The 24,979-nt window shown below is 37.2% G+C and overlaps 1 protein-coding gene across 4 annotated transcripts in view; it reads left to right on the plus strand.

Moving 5' to 3' along the window:
* LOC129780464 (hemicentin-1-like) overlaps positions 1-24,979 on the plus strand; it is a 366,959-nt gene that overhangs the window by 311,341 nt on the left and 30,639 nt on the right. For 2 of the 4 annotated variants that reach the window (XM_055788773.1, XM_055788775.1), the window contains exons 5-8: positions 10,298-10,438; positions 10,530-10,661; positions 24,137-24,234; positions 24,403-24,783. In XM_055788773.1, the coding sequence (XP_055644748.1) occupies positions 10,298-10,438; positions 10,530-10,661; positions 24,137-24,234; positions 24,403-24,783 (752 nt within the window). The remainder of the gene's footprint in view (positions 1-10,297; positions 10,439-10,529; positions 10,662-24,136; positions 24,235-24,402; positions 24,784-24,979) is intronic. The other 2 variants (XM_055788774.1, XM_055788776.1) reach the window with 1 other exon arrangement.

A 24,979-nucleotide genomic window follows, 5' to 3' on the forward strand; every position in this document is an offset into this window, starting at 1 on the left:
AATTTCCGATAACAGAGCCACACTCTAAATCCTGAATTACTTACACCAGATATCAGATGCTCAAACAAGATCCCAGATCCAGCAACTGAGTGTAGACTTTCTGTTGATTCCGAGCTTCAAATCATAGTTCCAATAACTGTGGAGTCGAGCCTAATGCAATGACAGGTTAGAAATAAATCAACAATTCCTTTTTTTTCTATAGTATAGTGACTTTCAACACTTTTGGCTGGTTCGTCTCGACATTCTTCCAAAATGAAATGTAAACATTTTGGAAGAATGTCGAGAGTGAGAATTGAACTCGTGATTTTTAGCGTGACTATAAACTATTCCTCATATTTCGGATTTCAATGAGTGCATTGAAAACTTTTTCACTGATATAAGGATTTCTCTATATGTTTATATAAAATGCAAACAAAATCACCTACAAATTCCACTTGGCGCTGCACCTGAAATATTTTTTCCATGCCTTCTCAAAACATCCGAAATCCAAAATAGGGATGATGACTTTTTGTATGCCCGTATTGAAATAAAGGATGAGTGGTAATATTCATTGGTTGCATGGTCGATGAGGAAGCAACCGTTACAATAATCACAAAGTTTCTGGGTCAGGGATTCTGGTCACATTGCTGAATTTGAGAAACTAATTCGGCTGCTAGTTGATAGTGGAGGTAGTGTTGAACAGGTAAGAGAAATGGCAATCTTATATGCGAACCACAATAAGTTTTTACTTTTCCATTGATCTTAATGATTAATCACCTCCAATGAATAATAAATTTGCAATAGAGCTTCTAACTTTTCCGAACTCATTCGATCGGTACTGTACATTCAATACCGCCAGTCACTCGCAGATCAATTTACTCCCCTCACAAGTTCCATCGGTGCTTCCAATGTTGAAGTTGGTGAAAACAAATTTAGTCCATAGTTTGTGTTTGTCGGTTTCAGCAAAACAGAAAAACCGCTCAGCAATAATTTATACACCCCGTTTTTGCTGACTGGTGAACAAACGATATTAGCATCTTCATTGAGCAGTTAGTCTTTTATTTCCTTTAACGATACCGGAATATTATAATTGATTTCCCAGTAATTGGCAAACGATGGGAAGCGATAAATCGAAATGACGTCCCGGTTAATGATAATTATTTTTTGGAATAACCATGGCAACTTATAGAAACCAATCCGGATCCATCCCTTTGCCTCCGTGTGTATTCCTTTTTCCCGGTCCAGATAATTAGTCCAGATTCGCCGCCACTTGCACCGGTCGGATTCAGGGAGGTGAGTCTCTCTACGGGAAAAATTGATACTCGTAGTAACGAAACCCAGCGCATTCGTTCAACAGCAACCCAAGCGTCAAAAACAGATGGACCGTAAATAGGTCCGCCATGGCCCGGTTCTAATGCTCGCGAGTTCATGACCGAGTTTTTACTTTTCACCGAAAGAGTTTTTGACACACAATGGCTTTTCCTGCTCATTGAGACCGCCCTTTCGCGGAACGAAATATTGTTTCCCAGGATTCGCCGTATGATCTAAAAGGCCAACATAATTTGACAAATACATGAACAAATTGGAGATAAAAAAAAGGATGGATCAAATTCAGGAATTTTTCCATATTGAAAAGAATTATTAAAAAAGTTGTGTAGTAAAGTAATGTATTAAAGTGACCATCTCGATTTTAAGGTGGTCTGAACAATCAATTTTCCCCAGTTTTTTCCACAAGAGAACTTTAACTTTTCAACTTTTGAATCACTGAACCGATTCAGATGATCAACATATCAAATAAAAGCGTATTATCTAATCCTTATTGAAAAATATTAAACTTGCAAAAATTTTTTGTTTTCGTAATTTTTGACTGTATTTGTTTTTCGTTGTTTTCATCGCTTTGGACTAGAGGGCGCTATATTTTTTATATTTTTAATTTTTTTTTTGAATGATGAGGTTATCTTTCATAACATATCCAAAATCTAGAGATGTAATTTTTTGTTTTTGAGTGTTTTTTCAAAGTTTACCGATGGTTGAAAAACATTTTTTTTCTTTTTTTCAAAAATGACTTTTTAAAAACCCATGGCTTTTGAACCACTGGCCCGAATCAGATAAACGACATATCAAATTTAAACCAATGAGCTAGTCTTCTTTTGCAAAAAAATGGGTTTCGTTTTTGTGATTATGGATTGTATTTGTTTTTTATAGTTCACACGGTTAAAGATTGAGACCGCTATATATTTTATTATTATTTTTTTTTTTTTAAAGCTGACGATTTTTCACATAACAACAAAAAAAGCTCATTGGTTTCAATTTGATTTGTCGATTATCCAAATCGGTCCAGTATTTAAAAAGTTACGAATTCTTGAAAAAGTCATTTTCGGAAAACAAAATGGGGATAACACGATTTTTCGGACCATCGGTTAATTTTGAAAAATTATAACTTCAAAACGACAAAAATCACATTTCTGAAATTTGGATATGTTATGTAAAAAAAGCCTCGGCTTTCAGAAAAAATATAATAAAAAGCCATAAAAACAATAAAAAAATTATTACAATCAAAAATTACGAAAACAAAATTCATAATTCTTGCACGTTTAGTTTAGTAATTTCTCCTCAAAATATTGGTTTTAATTTGATATGTTGATCATCAGAATCGGTTCAGTAGTTCAAAAGTCATGACTTTTTGAAAAAAGTCAGTTTTGGAAAAATGTGGGAAAAATTGATTTTTCAGACCACCCTAAAATCGAGATGGTCACCCTAATGAAAAAATTAATAAATAAGTTTCGGATATTTCGCAAAAATGAACAAAAATATCACTTTTCACGAGAATCTGAGAACCACTATATCGGTTCATGCATTTAGGGAGATCCGGAACTTAGGTTTTACTGACTTCACTGTAAACGAACGCCAGGTAAAATTTTATCCCAAAAAGGTATGACATTAATTTTGCTTATCCCAAAATAACACAAATAATGTCAACATGCTTGATTCTGCCGCAACTCTCAGCAACCGTTGCGCGATTGTTTTCAGTATACCTACAATTTGAACGAATCAAAATGGGGAAGTAAAACAGGAACAAAAACTATGCGAGGAATTCTATTCTAGCTTTCAAAAGCAATGTCAGGATTAGTAAGATTGACAATCAATGTAAAACAGAAGTATAATATTATAATGTGTGATCACCAACAGGAAAATAAAAAAGGCTACTCTGTATATCGTAATTTTTATTGCTAACATAAACAAAATTGACGGAAGAAAACGATTCTTCCAGATTTTTGCGGTTTTCGGATTTTTCCAGTTTTTCCAAAAAATTGGTGGTTATTTCTGAGGACACCATGAAGAATTATGTGAATTGCGTGAATGCACTTAAAACGGAATTCATTTACCCTGATAGCAGATGAGTCTACTGACGTTTCATCGAGGATGTCGTTAGCGTTGATCGCACGAACGTTCTTTTGGAAGGCAGATACACTCCATGTTAAAGTCTGCTTCTACGACTTGATTGACTCAGAAACGATAACTCGGATAACTCGTGATGTATTTGAATTAACGCGCAACACATTGCATTATACACGCAACACTAACTAACGGACTTGTTTTCTTTCATCAGGTTTAAAATAAAGAGACGTTTGCTCTCCTTGATGGTTGACAACATCGTCGATTTATTCACGTTCATTTACAATCAGGAAAGTTCTTAATTCTAGTACTTCTAATACAACTCGTTAAACTGGTGGGAGAAACCTGGAACAACGGTTTAGTGATTATCCAATCAGAAGTAAGTTTATTGAAATGACAAATACCAATATGCACACGTGAAAACATGTTCTAGGCGTGTGCGGATGGCTCATAGATAGAGCGAAAGAATATAATTGCTTAGCGCGATGGGTGTTCCATGAAATAAGATGCCATGAGACCGTTTCTAGTATGGTGCAATATGAATATCGTTTATTGAGTCAACGCCTAATGCTTGGGAATCAATTATTTATGATCTTTTGGAAATTTGGTATAGCTTACTTACTTACTTAATCAGCAAAAGGCCCCAGTGGCCTGTGCTGTACACAAAAGTCGTCTCCATTCACCTCGGTCCATAGCTGTTTGCCGCCAGCCATGCAGTCTGTGTAGGATCCGCAAGTCGGCTTCTACTTGGTCGAGCCATCTTGCCCGCTGTGCACCTCTTCTCCTCGTTCCTATCGGGTCGTTGTCGAGGACCATTTTCATTGGGCTATCGTCCGACATTCTAACGACGTGCCCAGCCCAACGCAGCCGGCCGATTTTCGCGGTATGAACGATGGGTGGTTCTCCCAGCAATTGGTGCAGCTCATGGTTTGTTCGCCTTCTCCACATTCCGTCATCCATGTGCACTCCACCGTAGATGGTGCGCAACACCTTTCGTTCGAATACACTAAGGGCGCGCTGGTCCTCCGCGAGCATAACCCACGTCTCGTGGCCGTAGAGGACTACCGGTCTAATCAGTGTTTTATAGACGGTTAACTTCGTGATGCGGCGAATTTTACTCGACCGTAGCGTCTTCCGGAGTCCAAAGTAAGCACGATTTCCTGCCATAATGCGTCTTTGTATTTCTCTGCTGGTGTCATTATCGGCGGTCACCAGTGAGCCCAAGTACACGAATTCATCTACCACTTCGATTTCGTCACTGCCAATCTGAATTCTTGGTGGGAGGCTAACATTTGTCTCCTCGGAGCCTCTTCCTCGCAAGTATTTTGTCTTCGACGTATTGATGACAAGTTTAATCCTATTGGCCTCAGTTTTCAGTCTGATGTAGGTCTCTTTCATCGTCTCAAAATTTCGTGACACAATGTCAATGTCGTCTGCGAAGCCGTAAAGCTGGACTGACTTTCGGAAAATCGTGCCACTCGTGTCTATCCCCGCTCTTCTGATTCTAAAGCGATATTAAATAGCAAGCAGGAAAGCCCATCACCTTGCCGTAGCCCTCTACGAGATTCGAAGGGGCTCGAGAGGATCCCCGATACTCGAACCACACAAATTACTCGGTCCATCGTCGCCTTGATCATTCGTGTCAGTTTATCCGGAAAACCGTGTTCGTGCATAATTTGCCATAGCTTGTCCCGAACGATTGTATCATAGGCTGATTTGAAGTCGATGAAAAGGTGATGTGTGGCTACGTTCAACTCGCGACCTTTCTGTAGAACCTGTCGTATCGCGAAAATCTGGTCCGTGGTGGCTCGGGCACCCATAAATCCCGCTTGATATTGTCCCACGAACTCCTTTGCAAACGGTGATAGGCGGCGGTAAAATATCTGAGAGAGTACTTTGTAGGCGGCGCTTAGCAGCGTGATCGCAAAGTAATTACCGCAATCCAGCTTATCGCCCTTTTTGTAGATTGGATACACGATCCCTTCCATCCACTCCTTCGGTAAGCGCTCATCCTCCCAAATCTTGACGATTACCCAGTGCAGTGCTAGTTAGAACTAGTGCATCACCACCGTATTTTAGTAGCTCGCTCGGTAAATTGTCGATACCAGCGGCTTTATTGTTTTTCAGCCGTCTAATCTCATTCTCTACTTCTTGGAGATCAGGGGCCGGAAAACGGTCATCGACTGCACGTGCTCCTAAATCTATCGTCGTACCGCTTCGATCCACTACTGCATCGCCGTTAAGTTGTTCGTCATAATGTTGTTTCCACCTTTCAACCACCTCACACTCGTTAGTGAGAAGATGACCCTCCAAATCTCGACACATATCGGCTTGTGGCACATAGCCTTTGCGCGAGAGGTTAAGCTTCTCGTAAAACTTCCGTGCATCGTTTGGTATAGCACATTCACATTAAAATGTGTTTGTCATAGTATGGTCCTGTGTGCATGCAGCTGTGTAAGGACATCTACTCCTATCTTAGCTGTAGTCCTTTTCGAAACAGTAAGTTTGCTAAAAATCAAACTCTCTTAGAGTTGAAACCGTTGAAAATGCTGCATCCGTTAGCCACGTGGTGGATTTCATTAGAATGTGTTTAATTATACGTATATTGGAACGTTACGAACCGCTCCCAATTTATTTTAGATTTATTTTGAATGGTAATCAAGTAGAGAAGATCCGAGTAAGATCGATCTATGACGATTTAAATGATCCTTCGACGATTATTTATTTAACCTTCTTATCTTATGCTCTAAGCATGGTGAATAATATTACAAGATTATTTCAAAGCGGAACTATTTACTTTGCATTCGAGCATTTCAAGATTATTTCAGGACAGGACACTTTAGGATAACTTTTTTATTATGTCAGTTTGGATAACATTTATGTGGGTACCGTGACTGAGATGTTGATCAATGAATATTTGTCCGCAGGTAAATTTTTTTTAAAATTTTCTCAGCAAGCATTGAACGATTTTTTTCAGAATACAATTGAAACAAAACAAAACTAAGAAATAGAACAGGGACAAAAACTATGCGAGGAGTTCTAGCTACCAAAAACTATGTAGGCAATCATAAATAACAGTCAGGATTAGTAAGAATGACACTAAATGTAGAACAAAAGTATAATGTTAAAATGTATGATCAGTGTCTCAGAATATCAACAAATATTCACGAGTAACGAATATGATTTTGTTTCAATGTAAATGACTTTTTTTCCAGCTTGAAACACAATATAATCAATTGATGACAATAAAGAAAGAGTTCATTTTGTTCATATTGGTGATTCATGAACCAATTTGCTATAATGAATGATTGCGGCATTGAGTGGGGTTCATAATTTCGCTGTTATTTATACTTTTAATATCAAAAGCAACAAATTGATATTCATCACATTCGAAACGATATTCGTTCTGGCAGTGAATTTGAGTCAAAATTCAAAAATTAAAAAAAAATTGTCAGGCTGGACCATTCAGAGAATAAAAACACCAGTGTTCGATGAGACGAACTTTGCGAGAAACCGTGCAGGGTTTTAATTGGTGAGACGGTAAGCGGCATATGCAGAACGGATACAACGAGTGATTGGAGCTACCGTCAATTGATTTGCGACATCGGGAACAGCTGATATTCATTTGGCTAAAATGAAATTCAATTTCGACGTCTTCAATAATCGAGACGAAAATGACACTGGGATGAAAAATAAACTTCAAAACATATCAACATAAATTCATATAAAAAAAATAGCGCTCCAGTGACGTAAATACTGTCACTGTATACCCTAATTCTTATCGTTTTTAATAAAAAATATTAAGAAAAAAAGAAAAAAAATCCAGCTTTTTCCAGTTTTTCAATTTTTTGCAGCTTTTCAGCCTTTTTAGATCATTTTTCCCCATACATCCATTGGCACTCTACTGGACTATAATGCGCCTACAATGATTTATAGCAACTGTAACATGGTTACATTATCAACACCCATTATATTCTTCTAATGTCATGTTATACGCTGATACTTTAATCAATTCCGATGATTGCTTTTGTATCTCCTCAATCAATTAGATATACCTAAGCTTTCATGGAAAAAAATAAAATAAATAAATATCACAACCTTTATATATATTTCTAAACTTTTAAAAAACATATACAAACAATAACTACAAGACCAAAATACAATTTTTTTGCGAGTGCTGCATTTTTAAATACAAATTGCTAATTGGCTTCAATGCGATTTGTCGACCATCTAAATCGGTCCAGTAATTTAAAAGTTATGACTTCAAAAAAAAAAAATAATTTGAGGAAAATTTTTTTTGTTCAATCCTTTGAAAAATCAAAGCTCAAAAACGATAAAAATCACATCTCTGATTTTTGCATATGTTATGTAGAAAACGCCCTGGTTCCGAAACTATGTAAACTATGAAAAATAAATACAGTCCATAATTACGAAATCAAAAAAAAAATCCATTTTGTCCATCCATTCAGTAATTCAAAAGCGATGTAATCAAGTTTTTTGTGTACAGCGTCAATCCTAGATACACCGCAAAAAAACAAAAAATCCAAGCACTGCCAGCTTTAGCCCCCATGAGCTGTTGCTTCGAGGTGCAAATTGTTCACTACCCTGCAGATAATTTGTCCGTAATTTGCTGTCTGCTGTTTCCTTTTCGACTCACCGTCTTCAACATGACCATTTTAACCCAGCCACGGCGTTAGATTGTGTGTCCTCCCACGGAGTCACCCGACCGACCTCGATAACAATGAAATTCGCGCAGAACGAATGCGAAAAAAGCCTCCGCCCATTTCGCAAAATGACATTTATCTCCCCAATTAGTTTATAAAAATGTAAATTTTCCCTATGCTCGGTGCGCGCTTCGCTACTCAGTTTGTTGCTGTCGGTTTTTCATGAGTCTGATACTGTGCACAGTTATTTTTCAACTCCCACACGCTCTCTGTCTCCTTTCCCTATCTATCTCTACTCCGTTTATTTTTCGATTGAAGCTTCGGGGCGATGGTCGACAGCTGTTCGACGTAACGATCCGCGCGCTATCATCCATTTGCTGGGATTCTTTTTTGTTCTTTGTTTTTATTGTTATTTCGGAATGTTTTATCGGGAAGCTCAATTTCTTGCTATAACCAAGTATTGCGTTTTTATTATTCCCGGTCATTGTCTCTCGTCCTTACTGCGTCTCTAAAGTGACAATTGAACTAGGATGTTGTCGTTTTGTGACTTTTGTCCTTCCCCTTACCCTTCGCCGTTTTGGAATGCGCACAAATTCTCATCCTCGGAATCCTGATGACGACCGTGACTGTGATCGCTATTGTTTGGGCAAGCATTCTGGCATTGTGTCGTGTTTTATTATTCAGCTTGGTGGTAATTTTTTTACGAAGCAGCTGCCGTTGGCGGATGGATGAGCTTTTTTATTCTCTATATATATGTATTGTGATTTCGCCTGGCTGGACTTCCGGTGACAACCCGTTACGCTTTTTTTCAGGCTCTTGTTGCAAACTTCAACCGAGCGTGAGTCAGTTTGAAAATATGAATAGAAACGGGGAAACTGTTGTTGCAACAGATGGCTGGATGCACACACACAACAATAGAGCGTTTTCCAGTTGAGTGCGTAAAACTAAAAGCAAAAATATTTATTCGAGCTTAACTCTGTTTAATTGCTTTATGAATGATTGTTGAGTATTTTTTAGTAACTCTCTAACGAGTAAACATAGAAAATTGTGGAGGACAAGTTTCTCTACGGATCATCGTAGACCTGTGGAGTAGGTTGAGTTTTCAGCTTAATTACTGTCATCATTTGGGAGCCAATGTAATTTAGATGAATTGTGTAAAGTGTCCGGCATGAATCAATGTCCACTACACACGTTTCTCTTGCTATATATTTTACAAAATTTCATTCGGGTTTAGCCGATAATTTTTCCCTTTTATGTTGCTCATAATGGTTATAACCTGAAGTGTGAGTAATTATGACATTTATTTCCATGAGTGCGCCGACTGCTCATGTATTTGAATCACGCACTATCGTGTTTATTTCATTCGTGTGAACTTAACACATATTTTATTAACAATTCATTTTGTTTGCATGTTGCCGACACGGCAAAATGATCACTCAAATTATGAAGATAAACCGTTGAAGAGACTTTCTGTTCATATGTCAATGGTTTGAAGACTGTTCTTTCCCTGCCACATCCAATTCTCATACGTATGTCTTTTTGAATATAAATTTAGTTGGGTAATGCAGAATTGAAGTACCAAAATCAGTTGTAAACCTTACAAGTAATCTGAGACAACAACTACCATGCCAAAAGTCTACCTCCAGTCTTGTTGAAGCAAAGAGAAAAGCTCGAGAAAACCTTATTCTTTCTTTCTTTCTTTGTTTTTTAGAGGCTTTAGACTTTGAAGTTCATTCGCCTCTAAAAACCTTATTAAAAGCGGATCGTGCAAGCGAATGGCGCAAATGAAACAGAACAGAACAGTTTGAGCTTTAATTCGAAATTAATTACTGCTGCGAAGCTCAACTCCAGTCTGTCTTCCGGATGGAAAATTCGGAGTATTCTCTGCGAAATCAGCCACAATATGAGATTCATCCTCGGCAGTCGGGTCCTCGAGTGGGCCCGCAAGCCGAGAGAACTCGAAGGAAGACACAACCGTCGTTCCTCTTTTGGGAAATAAATTGCACAATACTTAATTTAATTATTTCCTTTAATTGATGGTTTTCGGGGAAAGTTTTCGTTCCGCCAGGGGGAAGTTTTGATTTCTGTTAAGATGAATGTTCGTTTTTCTGGCAAGGGGATAGAGCGTTGGGGCGTAAAGTTTTGCATCACTGCAGAAGCGGTTGAGTTTAAAGCGATTTATCAAATCCTACCGACATCGATTTTCCATTGGTACTAAAACTTTTCGGGTGTTTTCTTGTTCCTTTTTTTTCTTACAGTTCCGCCCAAGATCACCCACGTGACGTCCGGTGGCCACCTGCAGGTGCGGAAGGGTTCACCAGTGAGGCTGGAGTGCTCAGCAACGGGTAATCCAATGCCAAACATCACGTGGACCCGGAAGAACAATCTGCTGCCGAACGGTAATTTGACCCAAGAACGACCCACATTGAAGGGAAGAAGTTTTCAAGATTAATTTGGTGTATTTGTTTTTACTTTCGTTCGACTTCGAAGGAGAGGAACAGTTTACGTCGTCTGTTTACGTCATCGAGAATATGGACAGACACAAAGGTGGCACTTACATCTGCACGGCTAACAATGGAGTTGGACAGGTGGCCACAAGTCAAATTATTTTGCATGTGTTGTGTAAGTATCACCAAATATGTATGATTTTTTTTTATTTTTCAGTTTTGACGTAGGACTACGTCTTACAGGACTATATGGAGGTAAAATGAAAATCCTAACACTGAATATGTAGGAAAAAATGAAATATTTCGAATGCTTATAACTCGAGTATTTCTTAATAGATCACAAAGATGTTCGTATGAATTATAGAGATATTTCTACTCATGTATCACAATGAATAATATTTTATTTTTCTTGAGATAAATAATTGAATAATTGTGAAATGTCAAGCATTATCCAAACGCACTCAGAGCCACGTTTTGATTGAAACAGATTGTGGTCCACAAATCGTACACACAAATATACACATTCATACAACAGCTCAATGCATTCTAAAGTGATATCCGAAATAACAAAAAATAACGAATTCGTGCATGGTTTCCGAATTGAATGTGTCGTCAAATTATAACACATTACAAACTGGATATGAATAAGAAATTTTCCTGAAGTGAGAGCCTTCTGAAACACACAAAACCGGCCAACTCACATCTCACCGTTCAGATTACTGTTGCCATTCTGTGAATGGTGCTGACATGGTATAATTTGTGGATTATTTCTTTGCGAATGATGTCTTTGGAGATATACTTCTAAAGGGCGAACACGAAATTATTGCGACACATTCAACAGGGCATACCTTTTTTACCATTGGGTAAAAATCAACCAACTTTTGCACACTTTCTCATTGCTAAATTTATAACTGCTGTATTGACTACATGCTGTCAAACTCGAAGTCGTGTTTTTCGATTCAACAAAAATGGAGGTGAACCAACGCGAGTCGAGAGAACAAATTCTTTCCAAACACCTGTAATTTCCTGACCTGTCGCACCGGCAAATGGTAAAAATGTTGAACATTCACCATCTAACCGTCCCCAGAGTGTTGAAGCGGTTCCAGGAGCGGTTGACGTTGGACCACGGCAAAGAAGCTGGAAGAAAATCGGGACCGGAGAACAAAAAGACGGAGGAAAAGGTGAATCGGATGATTAAAGCAAATCCCAACGTCTCAAGCCGTGATTTGGCTAAAAAGATTGGCATGTCGCAGAACTACGCCCAGAATACAAAGAAAAGAGCTGGACTACATACATACAAGGTACAGAACTTCCCAAACCGCGATGAGTGACAAGAATCGACGGCTAAAACTCGGGCACGGAAGCTCTACGAGAAGATGCTGACAATATATGGCTGCTGTGTGATGAACGACGAAACGTATATAAAAGCCGATTTTAAGCGAATTCCGGGGTTGGAGTTTTTCACCGGCAAGAGTAAGTTCGATGTGGACGACAAATTTAAGAAGAAGAAAATGTCGAAGTTCGCCTCCAAATATCTCGTTTGGCAGGCCAACTGCTCTTGCGGACTGAGGGCACAGTAAATGGCGAGATCTACAAATCTGAGTGCCTCGAGAAGCGCCTTTTGCCGTTCTTGCAGCAGCACGACGAAGCTCCGCTATTTTGGCCAGATTTGGCATCATGCCACTATTCTAAAAGTGTCCTGAAGTGGTATGAGGCCAATTCTGTCCATTTTGTTCCAAAGGACATGAACCCGCCAAACTGTCCGGAGCTGCGCCCGGTGGATCAGTAGTGGGCAATAATGAAGCGGGAACTTCGGAAGAGCAAAAAGACAGTCAAATACGAGAAGGACATGTTAGGAAAATAGAAAAAAACTGAGAAACTGGTACCCACACTGTAAAGACTTTGATGGAGGGCATCAAGCGAAAATGCGTTCAATTTTACACTCAAGGCTCCATCGATTAACTTTTCTTTTGATTTTTGAAGTAAATATATGTATAAAACTACCCTAAAATTTTGGTTTGATTCTAAACATTATAAGAAAATTGGCATGACATTTTCGGTGTCGCAATAATTTCGTGTTCGCCCTTTACTAAGAGAAACTGAAAGTACTTAAATATTGAATATGTTCAGTTTCGCTCTAAACAGCGAGCAAATGTTAATGCGTTCAATGTTCATGATCAGACTGAGAGATAATTTTTATTTTTTATTGTTTCACTGTTTTGTAAACAGTTTGCGCCGCCCAGGTAAAAATTTAGTTTACTTACATTACATATGCATTGAAATATGAATAAGAAACAACATAATCCGGTTATGTCCTCGACATTACCCACCCGTATTTTTTCAATGTATTGTAAGTGTGTTTGAATGTTTAACGATCAACAAAATTAATCGAATGTGATCGATAAAGAAAAACGAATGAAACAGTTCGAACGAAAGTTTGTATGTTTCATGAATCAATGTATTTAATTAATGTTACTGACATGTTTGATCTCTTAAAAATTAGATTTAAAGAGAAAAAAGGGTAATACATTATGGTCGTAAAATACAAAAATGAAAGAAATAAATCGAATGTGCATATCGTTCAATTGTTATATCATTGGTGGGAAATGCGCTCTTGACATGTTCAAGATGGACAGCTAAATTTATAACTGCCGGGTTCCGTTCATGAATTGGGAAATTAACGATACGCCAGAAAATTTCAATGGAGCTGATGAACCGGCCTATTAAAAACAGCATTATTTTGTTGTTGTCATTCAATCGAAAAACATTCCCATCAGTATTCTAAATTTGAAACCCAATATTGCTTCCTTTATTCGCGGACTTGCAGTTGTATTAATTTCTCTACACCAATCTGCAGAACTCAACGTTAATATGAGCATTGAACGTTTAGCTCAGCTGAGGCGAATATAGTATGTACTGGTCAACGATTTTCAATGTCAAAACCCGTGTTGTTGATATTTGTGAATGCTTTTCCGCATGCGCATGTGATCGTGTCGTTTCGTTGGTTAAATCTCTAGGAAAACGCTTTCTACAAATCATATCTGCCGTGCAAGGCGATAAAAGTTTCAGATCACCCCATGGGCCATGCTTGTGGTTACAGTACCGAATAGTTATTTTTATTCCGGAATACGGATTGGTTTGAAACTCGATCGAATTTTACGATTGATCAAAAGCGACTTTTGCGTTCTTCAATCCGTCTAAATTCAATCGTGGCGACTTTGCCTTGTTGCAAAACAAACGTCAAAATAATTCATCCGTATTTGGGGAGCAATTTACTCTCTATTCACTAATCGGACAAACCAGAAAACAATTTTAAATTATTAAAATTTGAATGAAAATTATAACTCGATGTTGTTTAATAACATAGAAGACATATTTCTAACTTAAGTTTTTTCTATAAATTTCCTTGTATTTCCACCAAAAAATTATCCATAATACTCGTATAAAATCATCATCAGACACAGATTTCGTTCAACTTTTTTTCCCACTAGCGAATAATGTGCTACTTTCTTTTAAATATAACATATACATATTTGATATGTAGAGCTAATTATCAATTATAGTTTTTGTTCCAAACGCGTTTTGTTCTAACATGTTTGCTTCACATATATGTAACACGGAGTTCAATGTCGTCTATGTCGAATTGGATGGCAAGATTGCCACATTTGCACAATTTGATTGAACTTGAATCGAACAGATTACAGAATGCAAAACTGCAATCCGTTCGGGTAACTCAGGCTCGATCGGATTTCAGATATTTTTTCAGGTGGGTAGTTGATCGGGATAGTAGTTGATCTGGAATGTCTGAGGAAATAACACTATTGATTACCTTAGGGCGTATTTTGTCGACTAATCATACTTCCAATGTGTGTACGGGACAACTCTCGTTTCTTCCATTAAACCCGATACATTCAACAATATTGGGAATGAATCCGTTCGGACTTCTTTTTTCGTTTGAACACACGCGCTGTAATGTGAATAGTAAAGACTGTATTGGCTTTGTTCATGATAGCGCCTCGCAGGTGAATGCATTCTTCCTCACTTTGTTTATTGTGTCGTGGGAATCGCAAAGCCAAGCAGGGTTCGAAAAAAGCCCGGCAGAGTGCCTTACAACTCAGCCGGCCTTGGAGTCATAACTTTATAACTACTAAAACGCTTCAGATGATCGACGTTTCAAATTAAAGCCGTTGAGCTATTCTTTTTTTAAATAAATATCACTCTTGCAAAAAAATTGGATTTTGTTTTCGTAATTACTGATTGCATTTGTTTTTTAGTAGTAGTTACATGGTTTAGAGATAGAGGACACTATATTTTTAATGTTTTTTTTCCTTGAAAGCTCTTTATATAACTCATCTAAAAATCAGGGATGTGATTTTTCTCGTTTTCGAGTTATTATTTTTCAAAGTTAACATGTGTCCAGTCTTCTTTCAATATTCTTATGCGACTAGAATACCATGCGTCCACATTGATTAATAGCGACTTTAACTTGATTACATTATCAATACTCATTATTTTTCTAATCCTAGACTATCATGGCATACGTAGAGACTTAAATCAATTTCGGTGATTGCGTGTGTATCTCATAATTAGATTGAATCTAGGTAATAGATCTTTCCCAGACTATAAGGTACCTCATACCAATATTCATTTTAATTGGATTTAGTATTTTGACAAGACAATCTTATGGTTTCTAACTTTGAACAAGACAGGTTTGGAATAAAATTAATTCATCTGTTATATTTTTCATATACAGGGCGGGCTCGATTATATACAGTCTCTGATTTCTTTTTACTGTATATAATCGAATCCTGTATATAATCGAGTAAAAAAAAAGTTTTATTCGTTTTTTATATATGTATTTTCGGTTTTTTGGAATATATAAAAAAAGATTTTTTAATCATCCCCTTTCACATGAAAAAAAAAAATTCTCTAGATTCTCTCAGGAGGTGATAGACGATCATATTTGGTGAAAAAAAATCCTTCTACGCATATGCTCCAATTTCAACAATGACAGAGTTATAGAACTTTTCGTTTGTTTCGGACTTTGTGGTCTCAAACTGGATCTACATTACAAAGAGCGCTACGGAAAACGATTCTGTTGGTTCCATTTGAAAGATAAGAAAATTTAGTAGTAGAACATCTAAATTAGTGGATTTTATTAACATTGTGGAAGTGAAAAACTTAAAAGTTAATAATGTTTAATGTGTTATTATTAATTTTATTCTTAAAATTTATATTAAACTTGATTCTTTCTTTTTTTGAAAAAGGGGGAAAATCGGGCCACTCTAAAAAAGAAATGTGCATCCCAATGAAAAAAAAAATTAAAAAATACGGGTAAATATTATAGAATAACATGTGGAAGGTGACTCGAGTTTAGAAGCGTGACAAAGTTTCTTCATGAAAAGGAGTAGATATATGAAGAATGTGAAAATGTTGATGATCATAGGAGAAGTGTGTAACACGCACCCCCTAAGCGAGAATGGATTTATCTTGACCGTGCTCTCAGAATTTAAGGTAATAACCACGTCAGTACGTAGATTAGTTAACCCTCAGTCATCTGTACTCGTATTTTAGATACTGAATAACAAAAGTACTACGAATTTTATTTTGTAAGGCGCCCATATTTTAAATTTCCAATCATACGGTGTTAAATGGCCCAGCAGAAGTATAATATGCCCATGAGTTGTTTCTCTCAGAGACTATAAAGCTCAGAGAAACAGCTTATATGAATGAGAGATTCCATCAATCTATTCCCTTCATGCCCACCAGTGAAGAGAAGAAATCGTTCATCCGGTGAGCGTGTTCTCCCAGTATTCGTGCGTTAATTCTCCAGTCCGCGCTCTTGTTTTCCTGAATTCTCTGAGCACATAATATAGATTCCAGATGTGAAGACATGTTTTCGTTTTGAAGACATTTAATCTTGTGAAGGCAATTAGTGTTTGTGAAAACATACTGAGGTCATTTCCAAGTATGGGAAAACAATCGTTTGTGTGATTTATCGAACATCATGTTCGAAATGTCGTGATGGTTTGCTCATTTTTGTTTATTATGATAACATGGTTTCATGGTTTGCAGATTTTCGTAAAAAATGGTAGTTTTGTTCCTTTTCGCAAAACATTAGACCCGTATTTTTCTATTTCATAAGAGTGACCTTTTCCATTTTAGGGTGGTCCGAAAAATCAACTTTTCCCCTTTTCCAAAAATTACATTTTTCAAGAAGTCATCACTTATGAACTGCTGATTATGGTGGTCAATATATCAAATTAAAGTTAATTTGCTCTTTTTTTGGAAAAATGTTACACTTGTAAAAAAATTAGGTTTTGATTTTGTCATTATTGTTTGTGTTTGTTTTTCATAGTTTCCATGGTCTCGGGACCAAGAGCGCTATACTGTTTTATATTTTTTCTTGAAAACTGAGGATTCTTTACATGACATATCCAAAAATCACGAAGGCGTTATATTTCGTTCTTAAGTCATGATTTTTCAAAGTCGAATGACGGCACAACAAATCATTTTTCCCCTTTTTTTCCAAAAATTTCTTTTTTCAAAAATTTATAACTTTTGAACTACTAGATTGATTTAGATGATCAATGTATCAATTTGAAGCCAATGAGTTAGTTTTCACCACACTTGCGTAAAAATTGTATTCTGGTTGCATAGATGTAGTATAGTCATAATATTGAACGAAAACTGAAAACATGTTAACTTTGAAAAATCATAACTCATAAACGAAAAAAGACACTCATAAAAGAGACTCATAAACGAAAAGAAATTCGTTTATTATTCAAAAGTCAAAATGTTATTATGAAATAAATATTTACAGTTCTTTTTCTAATTTTAAATCCAAATAAATTGTGTCAACAAAATTATTACTTCTCATGATAAAGTTCAAATATATTATACGAATATTTTAAGATTTTTTGCCTTTTAGTTATTCCTATGTTTCTCAATTTGGGTCTCATTAGTTCTTCTGCGCCATCCATTGAACATAACAGTTAACTTCTGTTGCAGTAGTCTCCATTTTGGCTTCACCCTTATGCAATCGCTGAGTTTATGCTCCACTGTCTCGAAAATATTCGGATATTCGGATATGTTCTTTGAAAAAAATCTCAGCTTTCAAGAAAAAATATTTAAAAAATATGGTGCCCTTGGTCCCGAAATCATGTAAACTATGAAAAACAATTACAACCAATAATTACAAAAACAAAATTCTATTTTTTTCCCACGTGTAAAATTTTTCTTAACAAGAATTGCTCATTGGCTTTAATTTGATATATCGATCATCTAAGTCGGTCCAGTGGTTCAAAAGTTATGATTTGTTGTGGTGGAAAAAAAGGGGTAAAAATTGATTTTTCGGACTATTGGTTAACTTTGAAAAACCATAACTTAATCCTCTACAGCCTTTAGACGGGCTTCGCGGATTCTCTTTTCAAATTATTCAGACATTATTTTCAATGTTCACCCCCACTAGAACGTCTTTAGAATATTTTCATCTATCACACATACACATTATTTTTATGCTGGCAGCTTTCTGCTAGGAGTATTCTATGTTGAAAGTCGGAAATTCGAGATAAAAGTGGAGTAGGATTTTTCAGATAAATTGAAAACATGGCCGGTAGAGGGTTAAGAACAAAAAATAACGGATATGTTATGTAAAAAAACTCAGTTTTCAAAAAAAAATATAAAAAATACAGCACACTTGGTCCCGAGACCATGAAAACTGTAAAAAACAAATTCAATCAAGAAATATGCAATATTTTGCAAGTGTAATATTTTTAAGAAGACTAATTTATTGCCTTTAATTTGATATGTTGATCGTCCAGTACTTCAAAAGTTACGAATTTTTGAAAAAAGTCCTTCTTGGCAAAAGGGGAAAAAGATGATTTTTCGGACCACCCAAAAATGGAAATGGTCACCTTAATGAAAAAAATAGAAAAAATATGGGTCTAATGTTTTGTTTATACCACTTTTCACAATTACCTAACATGAGAAGAGGGGGAGGGGGTTCCAGGTTGCGTTACTTACTGTGTATTAGAGATAGGAAATTGCGTTACGTGGGGGGAGGTGTCCAAAAACCGGATTTTTAACGTTACGTAACTTGTACATGACGCCTTATTATGTGTTTACAATACATATACAATCCATACTTATTCATATGGATATTATTTGTTTTATTGTTCGAGTTATTTCATGATCTAAATAAGAAACGATCTTATCAAAATATTGAACCTTATAGTCCAGGAAAGATGTATTACCTAAATTCAATGTAATTAATTCATGAGATACACAAGCAATCATCGAAATTGATTAAAGTCTCTACGTATGACATGCTAGTCCAGGATTTGGAAAATAATGAGTATTGATAATGTAATCATGTTACAGTCGCTATAAATCAATGTAGGTGCATGGTATTCTAGTTGCATAGGAATATTGATCGAAGACCGAAAAAATGCTAATTTTGAAAGATCATACTTAAAGAACGAAAAAAACACATTTTCTATCTTTGGATATGTTATGTAAAAAGTTTTCAAGAAAAAATATAACAAAATATAGCTTCCTCTTTCTCTACCGTTTTGGCATTGCAAGCTCTGCATTATGCTTGGTTCGTGCATATTAACCAAGTTTTTGAGCTATTAATACAGGTCGAACTCGATTATATACAGACTCGATTTTATATGATTGGATTATATACAATTTTGGACTCGATTATATACAGTTCGAAAAAAAATATGTTGCAAAAATGTAACCTTCTAACGTTGAAGTGAAATTCAAGTGGCTACTATATGTTCAGTGGGATGAATATCTTACCAGGAATTGTTTATATCGATATTGCAGAGAAATTAGGAAAGATTGAAGTTGGGCATCAAAGAAAAAATTGTAGAGCGGAGCTTCAATTTAATTGAAAGAAACGATTAAGTTCAGTATGAAGTTTAAGGATAAAATTAATAATAACAAATTTAAAATTACTAACTTCTATGTTATCACTTCCGGAATGCTATTTAAATCCACTAATTTAGATGTTTCACTACTATATTCTGTACTAAATTTTCTCATCTTGCAAATGGAACCAACAGAATCGTCTTCCGTAGCATACTTTTTAATGTATAGTCAGTTTGAGGCAATGGAGTCCGAAACAGAAAAAAAATTATTATTCTTGAACTTCGAACATATGCGAAGAAGGTTCTTTTGCATCAAATATGATCGTCTATCACCTCCTTAGTGATTCTGGACAATTATTTTTTTCCTTTGAGAAAGGTGTATTCTAACTTTAAGGGGATGAATCGAAAATTAAATTATGTTTTTACATTCAAAAAACGAAACGCATATGCATAAAAAAGCGAATAAAAAAGTTGATGAGTCTGAGCCTAGGAGCACGGACGGTATCTTGACATAGGACGGTTATTGTGTATAGTAATTGCATTTGAATTGAGTTTTTCAATTGTTCAAAATCTGTATCAGCACCCAGTTAAATTCATTAATTGCATTTTTTACATAACCAAACAACATACTCGATATAATGACATTCTGGACCACAATTACATAAATTGTTAGTAGCAAAACCTACACGATCAAACGTGAATTGAGCACGAATTGACTGGACAACAACCTGAACTTCAATCTAATAAAATCTCTATCATCGTTTAACCTTTTGAGCTAGGCTCTCGTTAAATCTTTGGGAAGTATAGAGTGAAATCAATGTGGCAACTGATAAATGCCTTAAATCGAGAATAATTCATAATACGCATCTAATCACATTGTGAGCTAATGCCGAATTATAAGCAAAAATATTGCTCGTTGCGTTATGGGGGAAAACGAGTGGCTAGTAAAATCGAAAAAAACATACCCAAATCAATTGTCAAATTGTTGACTTTTTTCGCTATATTCACTGTTCTGTCTGTCTAATGGTGTACAACACAACATTTGTCGCAATAACGATCTTGAGTAATATGCGTTTGAAAACTCTTAATGAATCGTTACATTCTTCGTAGAGTGACCCCCCCCCCCTATATAGAAATCAAAGACATAGTCCTATGTCAAAAATATTTCTTTTTGACTCGATTATATACATGATTCGATTATATATAGTGAAAAGAAATGAAAGACTGTATGTAATCGAGTCCGCCCTGTGTATGTTTTTGGGTCAATTAGAAACGATCATCACTCTACACCTTTTATCTTTCGAATGAAGAGAATGTCATACCAGTTCGTTCAGTCAACAAAGAGGCAACCACCCTCAAAACATTGCACACCTGACGTAACCGTTTCATTCTAGAAACATTAAACGTTATTCCCAGTACAGTGTTGAAAGACGTAATCCTACGTCAAAAAATCGTAATCCTACGCCAACAATGTGGTCATGTTTTGGACAAAACCCCTCATTAATTTTTTGTCTTTTTCTGTTCTGTATTGATTTTTGACAGGTTACTTTTCACAGGTTCTCTGAAAAAAAATAGATGAACCTTGCATCGAACTTTTTGAGCACAAAATTGAATTAGTTGTCACAACGAAATATTTCTGAACTCCACAACCAATTTATCAGCCATTTTCTGCCTCCATACATAACTGAAGGCAAAAACATGTTCCTTTCGGGCACGAATCTCGTCTTCATTCCTTTTGTTCCACTTTTTCCACTGCTCGCACATGAAACGGCTGGTGCTCGGAAATCCCTTTGTCCGCTTCCTGCCACATCTATTGATTAAGTGATAAGTGCAGGTTTGGACGGTTGGCCGGTAAACATATGACGTGACGTTGTTGTTGGCAAGTTGAAATTTATTAACGAGATGCGGTGAAAGCGCAAAGCTCAGAATGTGTAATTTATGTGCCACGGAATGGAACTTGCATTAGCGTGAGGCTGTTTTTTTTGCGGTTTGTCGACTTTACCCGCAGCTACGAGACGAGCCTCATTGCCTCGAGATTGATGAGTGATAAACGTTTGGCCAGCAACGAAGGATGCGTGTCAAGTGTGGAACCCTCGAATTCTCGCGTGTTGACCATATAAACGGTTGAAAGTGGTCATCAGGAAGGGAATGAGAATATGGCACATTTGGAATACTAATCAGGCGTAAATTTATCGTTGTCGGACAGATGAATTTCACGAGCCTCTGATACCGGTTGTTTATGGTAAACAACGTATTATAAGCAATTTCATTATAATAGTTCGAATGTTAGTGTGAAAGTCGGTCGGTGAAGGTGAACGGTGTCCGTTTGCTTTGTATGTTAAAGTTTAGAGCTCAATAACTGAAGGTTGTTCACTCTTGCCATCCAGTTTTAATGAGGCTTCATCCTTTATCAAATTTAAAGACCTTCTATGGAGTTGTGGTAACAGCACAACTTCTCTCCCCACCATACGCGTCCACTAGGAGACAGTGCTCATGACCCTAATTGTGAAACTTCTATGAAGCAAAAGTTTTAATATCATCATCACCTTACCACATCATTTCGGTTTGCTTCTTCGTATTTTATTTATTTGTTTTTTTTCTGGTCACCGTTCCGAATTTTGTGAAGATGCAACTTTATCGTGGAACTGATGGAAATACACGGCAGCTCCCGTTCTTTCGTCGCGTTTTCCCAAGCCATATTTCCATACCAAAACGAAGGTCAAAACAAATTGTGTATCATAATGTGGTGAAAAGTTTCCCACAAAAGAAAATTTCACTCCTCAACAGTGGCATGTGTCGACGCGAACCCAAAGGTGTGTGTGTGTATGTTGTACAACTTCAGAGGAACCCGACCGACCCGGCACCTCTCTTCGAAAGAAATTTAAGAACTTGTTAAAAAGAGCACACTGGTGGAAAGACAAGAAGAGAAAAAAAAAGGAATTCCCTGAACGGGTGAAAAATTACGTTCTTTGTAACAATCGCTATTTCCGGGCTGATGGAAATTTAAGTTTGGAAAGTTCTGATGTATGCAGCCCTAGAGAATGATATCGTGGCTGAGGAAAAGTTTTAAATTTGTGTTATCTTCAATGAGGAATAAAAGTTTCTGCATTCGCGGGAGATACGGAATCGCTCGGATAAGAGACATATTCATTATAAATGCCGCCTGTGCATTTATGTTTTTTTTAGATTATAATTTCGGTTTATGTACATAAAAACGGCTGCAAATGAGGCTAATTCAGCGGTCCGTCGACTTGAATTCATACTTCTCATTGTTTTGATAATTACTACTGGGATATTATTTCTGTGCACTGTGCAATGCAAGCGCGAAAGGCACTGATTAGTCCACCGAATTGTCTTCAATTAAAGAGCGCCTGGCTAGGCACGCTATCCCAACCAACCCAATCAGAATAAATAATGACAGAATTGCCTTTACTTTGCCTAAATGAGATGTTATCGCCATTGGTTTGTTTGCGATTAGGAGCGTGCAAACAAGCATAATTTTCTGAAACTTGTTTCCCTTGTAAACTGCAACGGGATTACGTTTTCCACGATTCATGTCCTGGCCGATTTTGTGTGTGTGTTGCCATATCGTGAAGGCCTGCAATGCAACAGCGAATAATTGTTCTTTTTATGACCCTTTCGTGATTATTCGCCGTTTCATATTTTTTTCTCTTGAAAGGAATTCTATGCGGTAACTTTTCTGTGCCTTCAACCACCCCACAGATGGTAATCCGGGTTCTTCCCCTGTCTCGGGTGAGAATTGAAATTTGAATGGCGCAAATAAGTGTGGAAATCACGCTGACACCTCTTCAGCCAGTGATGATTTATGCTGCGCCCATTAAAAGGCACGACAGACGCCAAACGGTATGACTTACCGGAGGGCAAAATTGAATTAGAATTGTGTAAAGCGTTCGGGAGGAACGTCGCCTCGTTTGGAAAGACTGTGTGGCTTGATTTATGAAATCCACCGACAACAACAGCACGGATTTGTGGGGCTTCAGCTGGACGAAATATGAAAAACTGTCACCGGACGTAATCGTGACTTGAAGCCAAAAGTTTTCGTTCGTAGAAATTTTTATGGACCGGCGTTTCAATTAGCAACGAGTTTCAGGAATGCATCAAATTCGTCGGAACTCCAGCAATAATTGAAACAAATTAGTTCCATGAGCTCACACAGAAAATTCTCCTTCATTAGTGAAGCAGTTATCCTTTCCACACGTTCCAGAAGGTATAATTTGAACTAGCCAAGGCAAACCGATATTCCAAAGCGACTAACTGTGGGACTTCACCTAATGGGCACTTTCCACTGCAATGAACTGCACACGTCGAGCTTAGTTTGCCGGCCTAGTTTGCGTTGTTATTAGATTCGTGAAAACTCCTTCTCGGACTGCCCGCCGGTGATTATCATCCTTTTCCTTTTCAGTGCACCCCGAATGCCGCAATTATTCGGGAGAAGTTTAAAACAATTTAATCATACAGTCGGAACACTCGCAACCGAACTGACTCTTAACAGTTGAATACCGAGGCGGGTATGGGAGGCGTCTGATGTGGTCCAAGCTTTCACGAAAGCCAAGCATGACAGAATCAAACGTGACAATTTGGAAATAGCATTAGGAGAGGCATTCTCGCTCTGCAGCATTTTTCGTCTTGAGCACGAACGATTTTGAGTTTTTATTTTTTGTGCAGTAAATTGGGGTTGGAATCGTTGAATTTTTATTCTAAAGATAGTTGTGGAAACACATTTTTTCTACTTCGATATTAACTTTTTCAGATCCACCTGAGATAAGTGTCGAGAACCCAATTGTGTACTCAGGCGAGGGCCAAGAAGCGATGCTCGTTTGCATTGTGCACGGCGAATCGCAACCGGAAGTAAGTAGTTTTCCTCATTTCTCCTTCCACACTAACCGTGAGCGAACAACAGTTATTCTAAAACATTTAACATTTTGAGATCGATTGTTTGAGTCCAGTAAATTCCGTGATGAGTAGGAAAAACATCAACTATTTTTCCCTTTTCTCTCATTCCCTCGCACCCCGCGGAAGGTACTGTGGCACAAGGATACGATGCAAATTGATCAGACGGAACGACATGTGATAGAGAATCGTGGGGCTCGGCATACGCTCATCATCCGGAAGGTGCACCCGCAGGACTTTGGTAACTACAGCTGCATAGCGGACAATCAGCTGGGTAAGACGCGGAAAACAGTGACACTGACCGGGAAACCGAAGGCTGCCGTTTTCCGCTCGATGCCGAACAGCCAGTGGAAGGATCGGTACAACATCTCGTGGATCGTGGACTCGCACTCGCCAATCGAGGAGTATAAACTGTACTATCGACTGGTGGACGGAGATCTCATGCAGAACCACGACGGGATCTATGTGGATGGAAGGAAGTCGCACCACACGTACATGAGCGGAAATGTGAGTATAGCTGGCACTTCGCTTTCAGTCTGGATTTTGAAAATCACGTTCACATGGCATAACTCATTCCTTCGTATAAACTTTTTTTAAACTCGTTTCGTAGCTAAAAATTCTGCACACAAGAGTGGGAAGAATAAAATTTTGTTAACTTGAATTTGATGTTTTTTTAGAATGATTCCTCGATTTTCATTATGCA

This window comes from Toxorhynchites rutilus, chromosome 3, assembly GCF_029784135.1.
Source record: "Toxorhynchites rutilus septentrionalis strain SRP chromosome 3, ASM2978413v1, whole genome shotgun sequence".
Taxonomy (NCBI): Eukaryota; Metazoa; Arthropoda; class Insecta; order Diptera; family Culicidae; genus Toxorhynchites; species Toxorhynchites rutilus.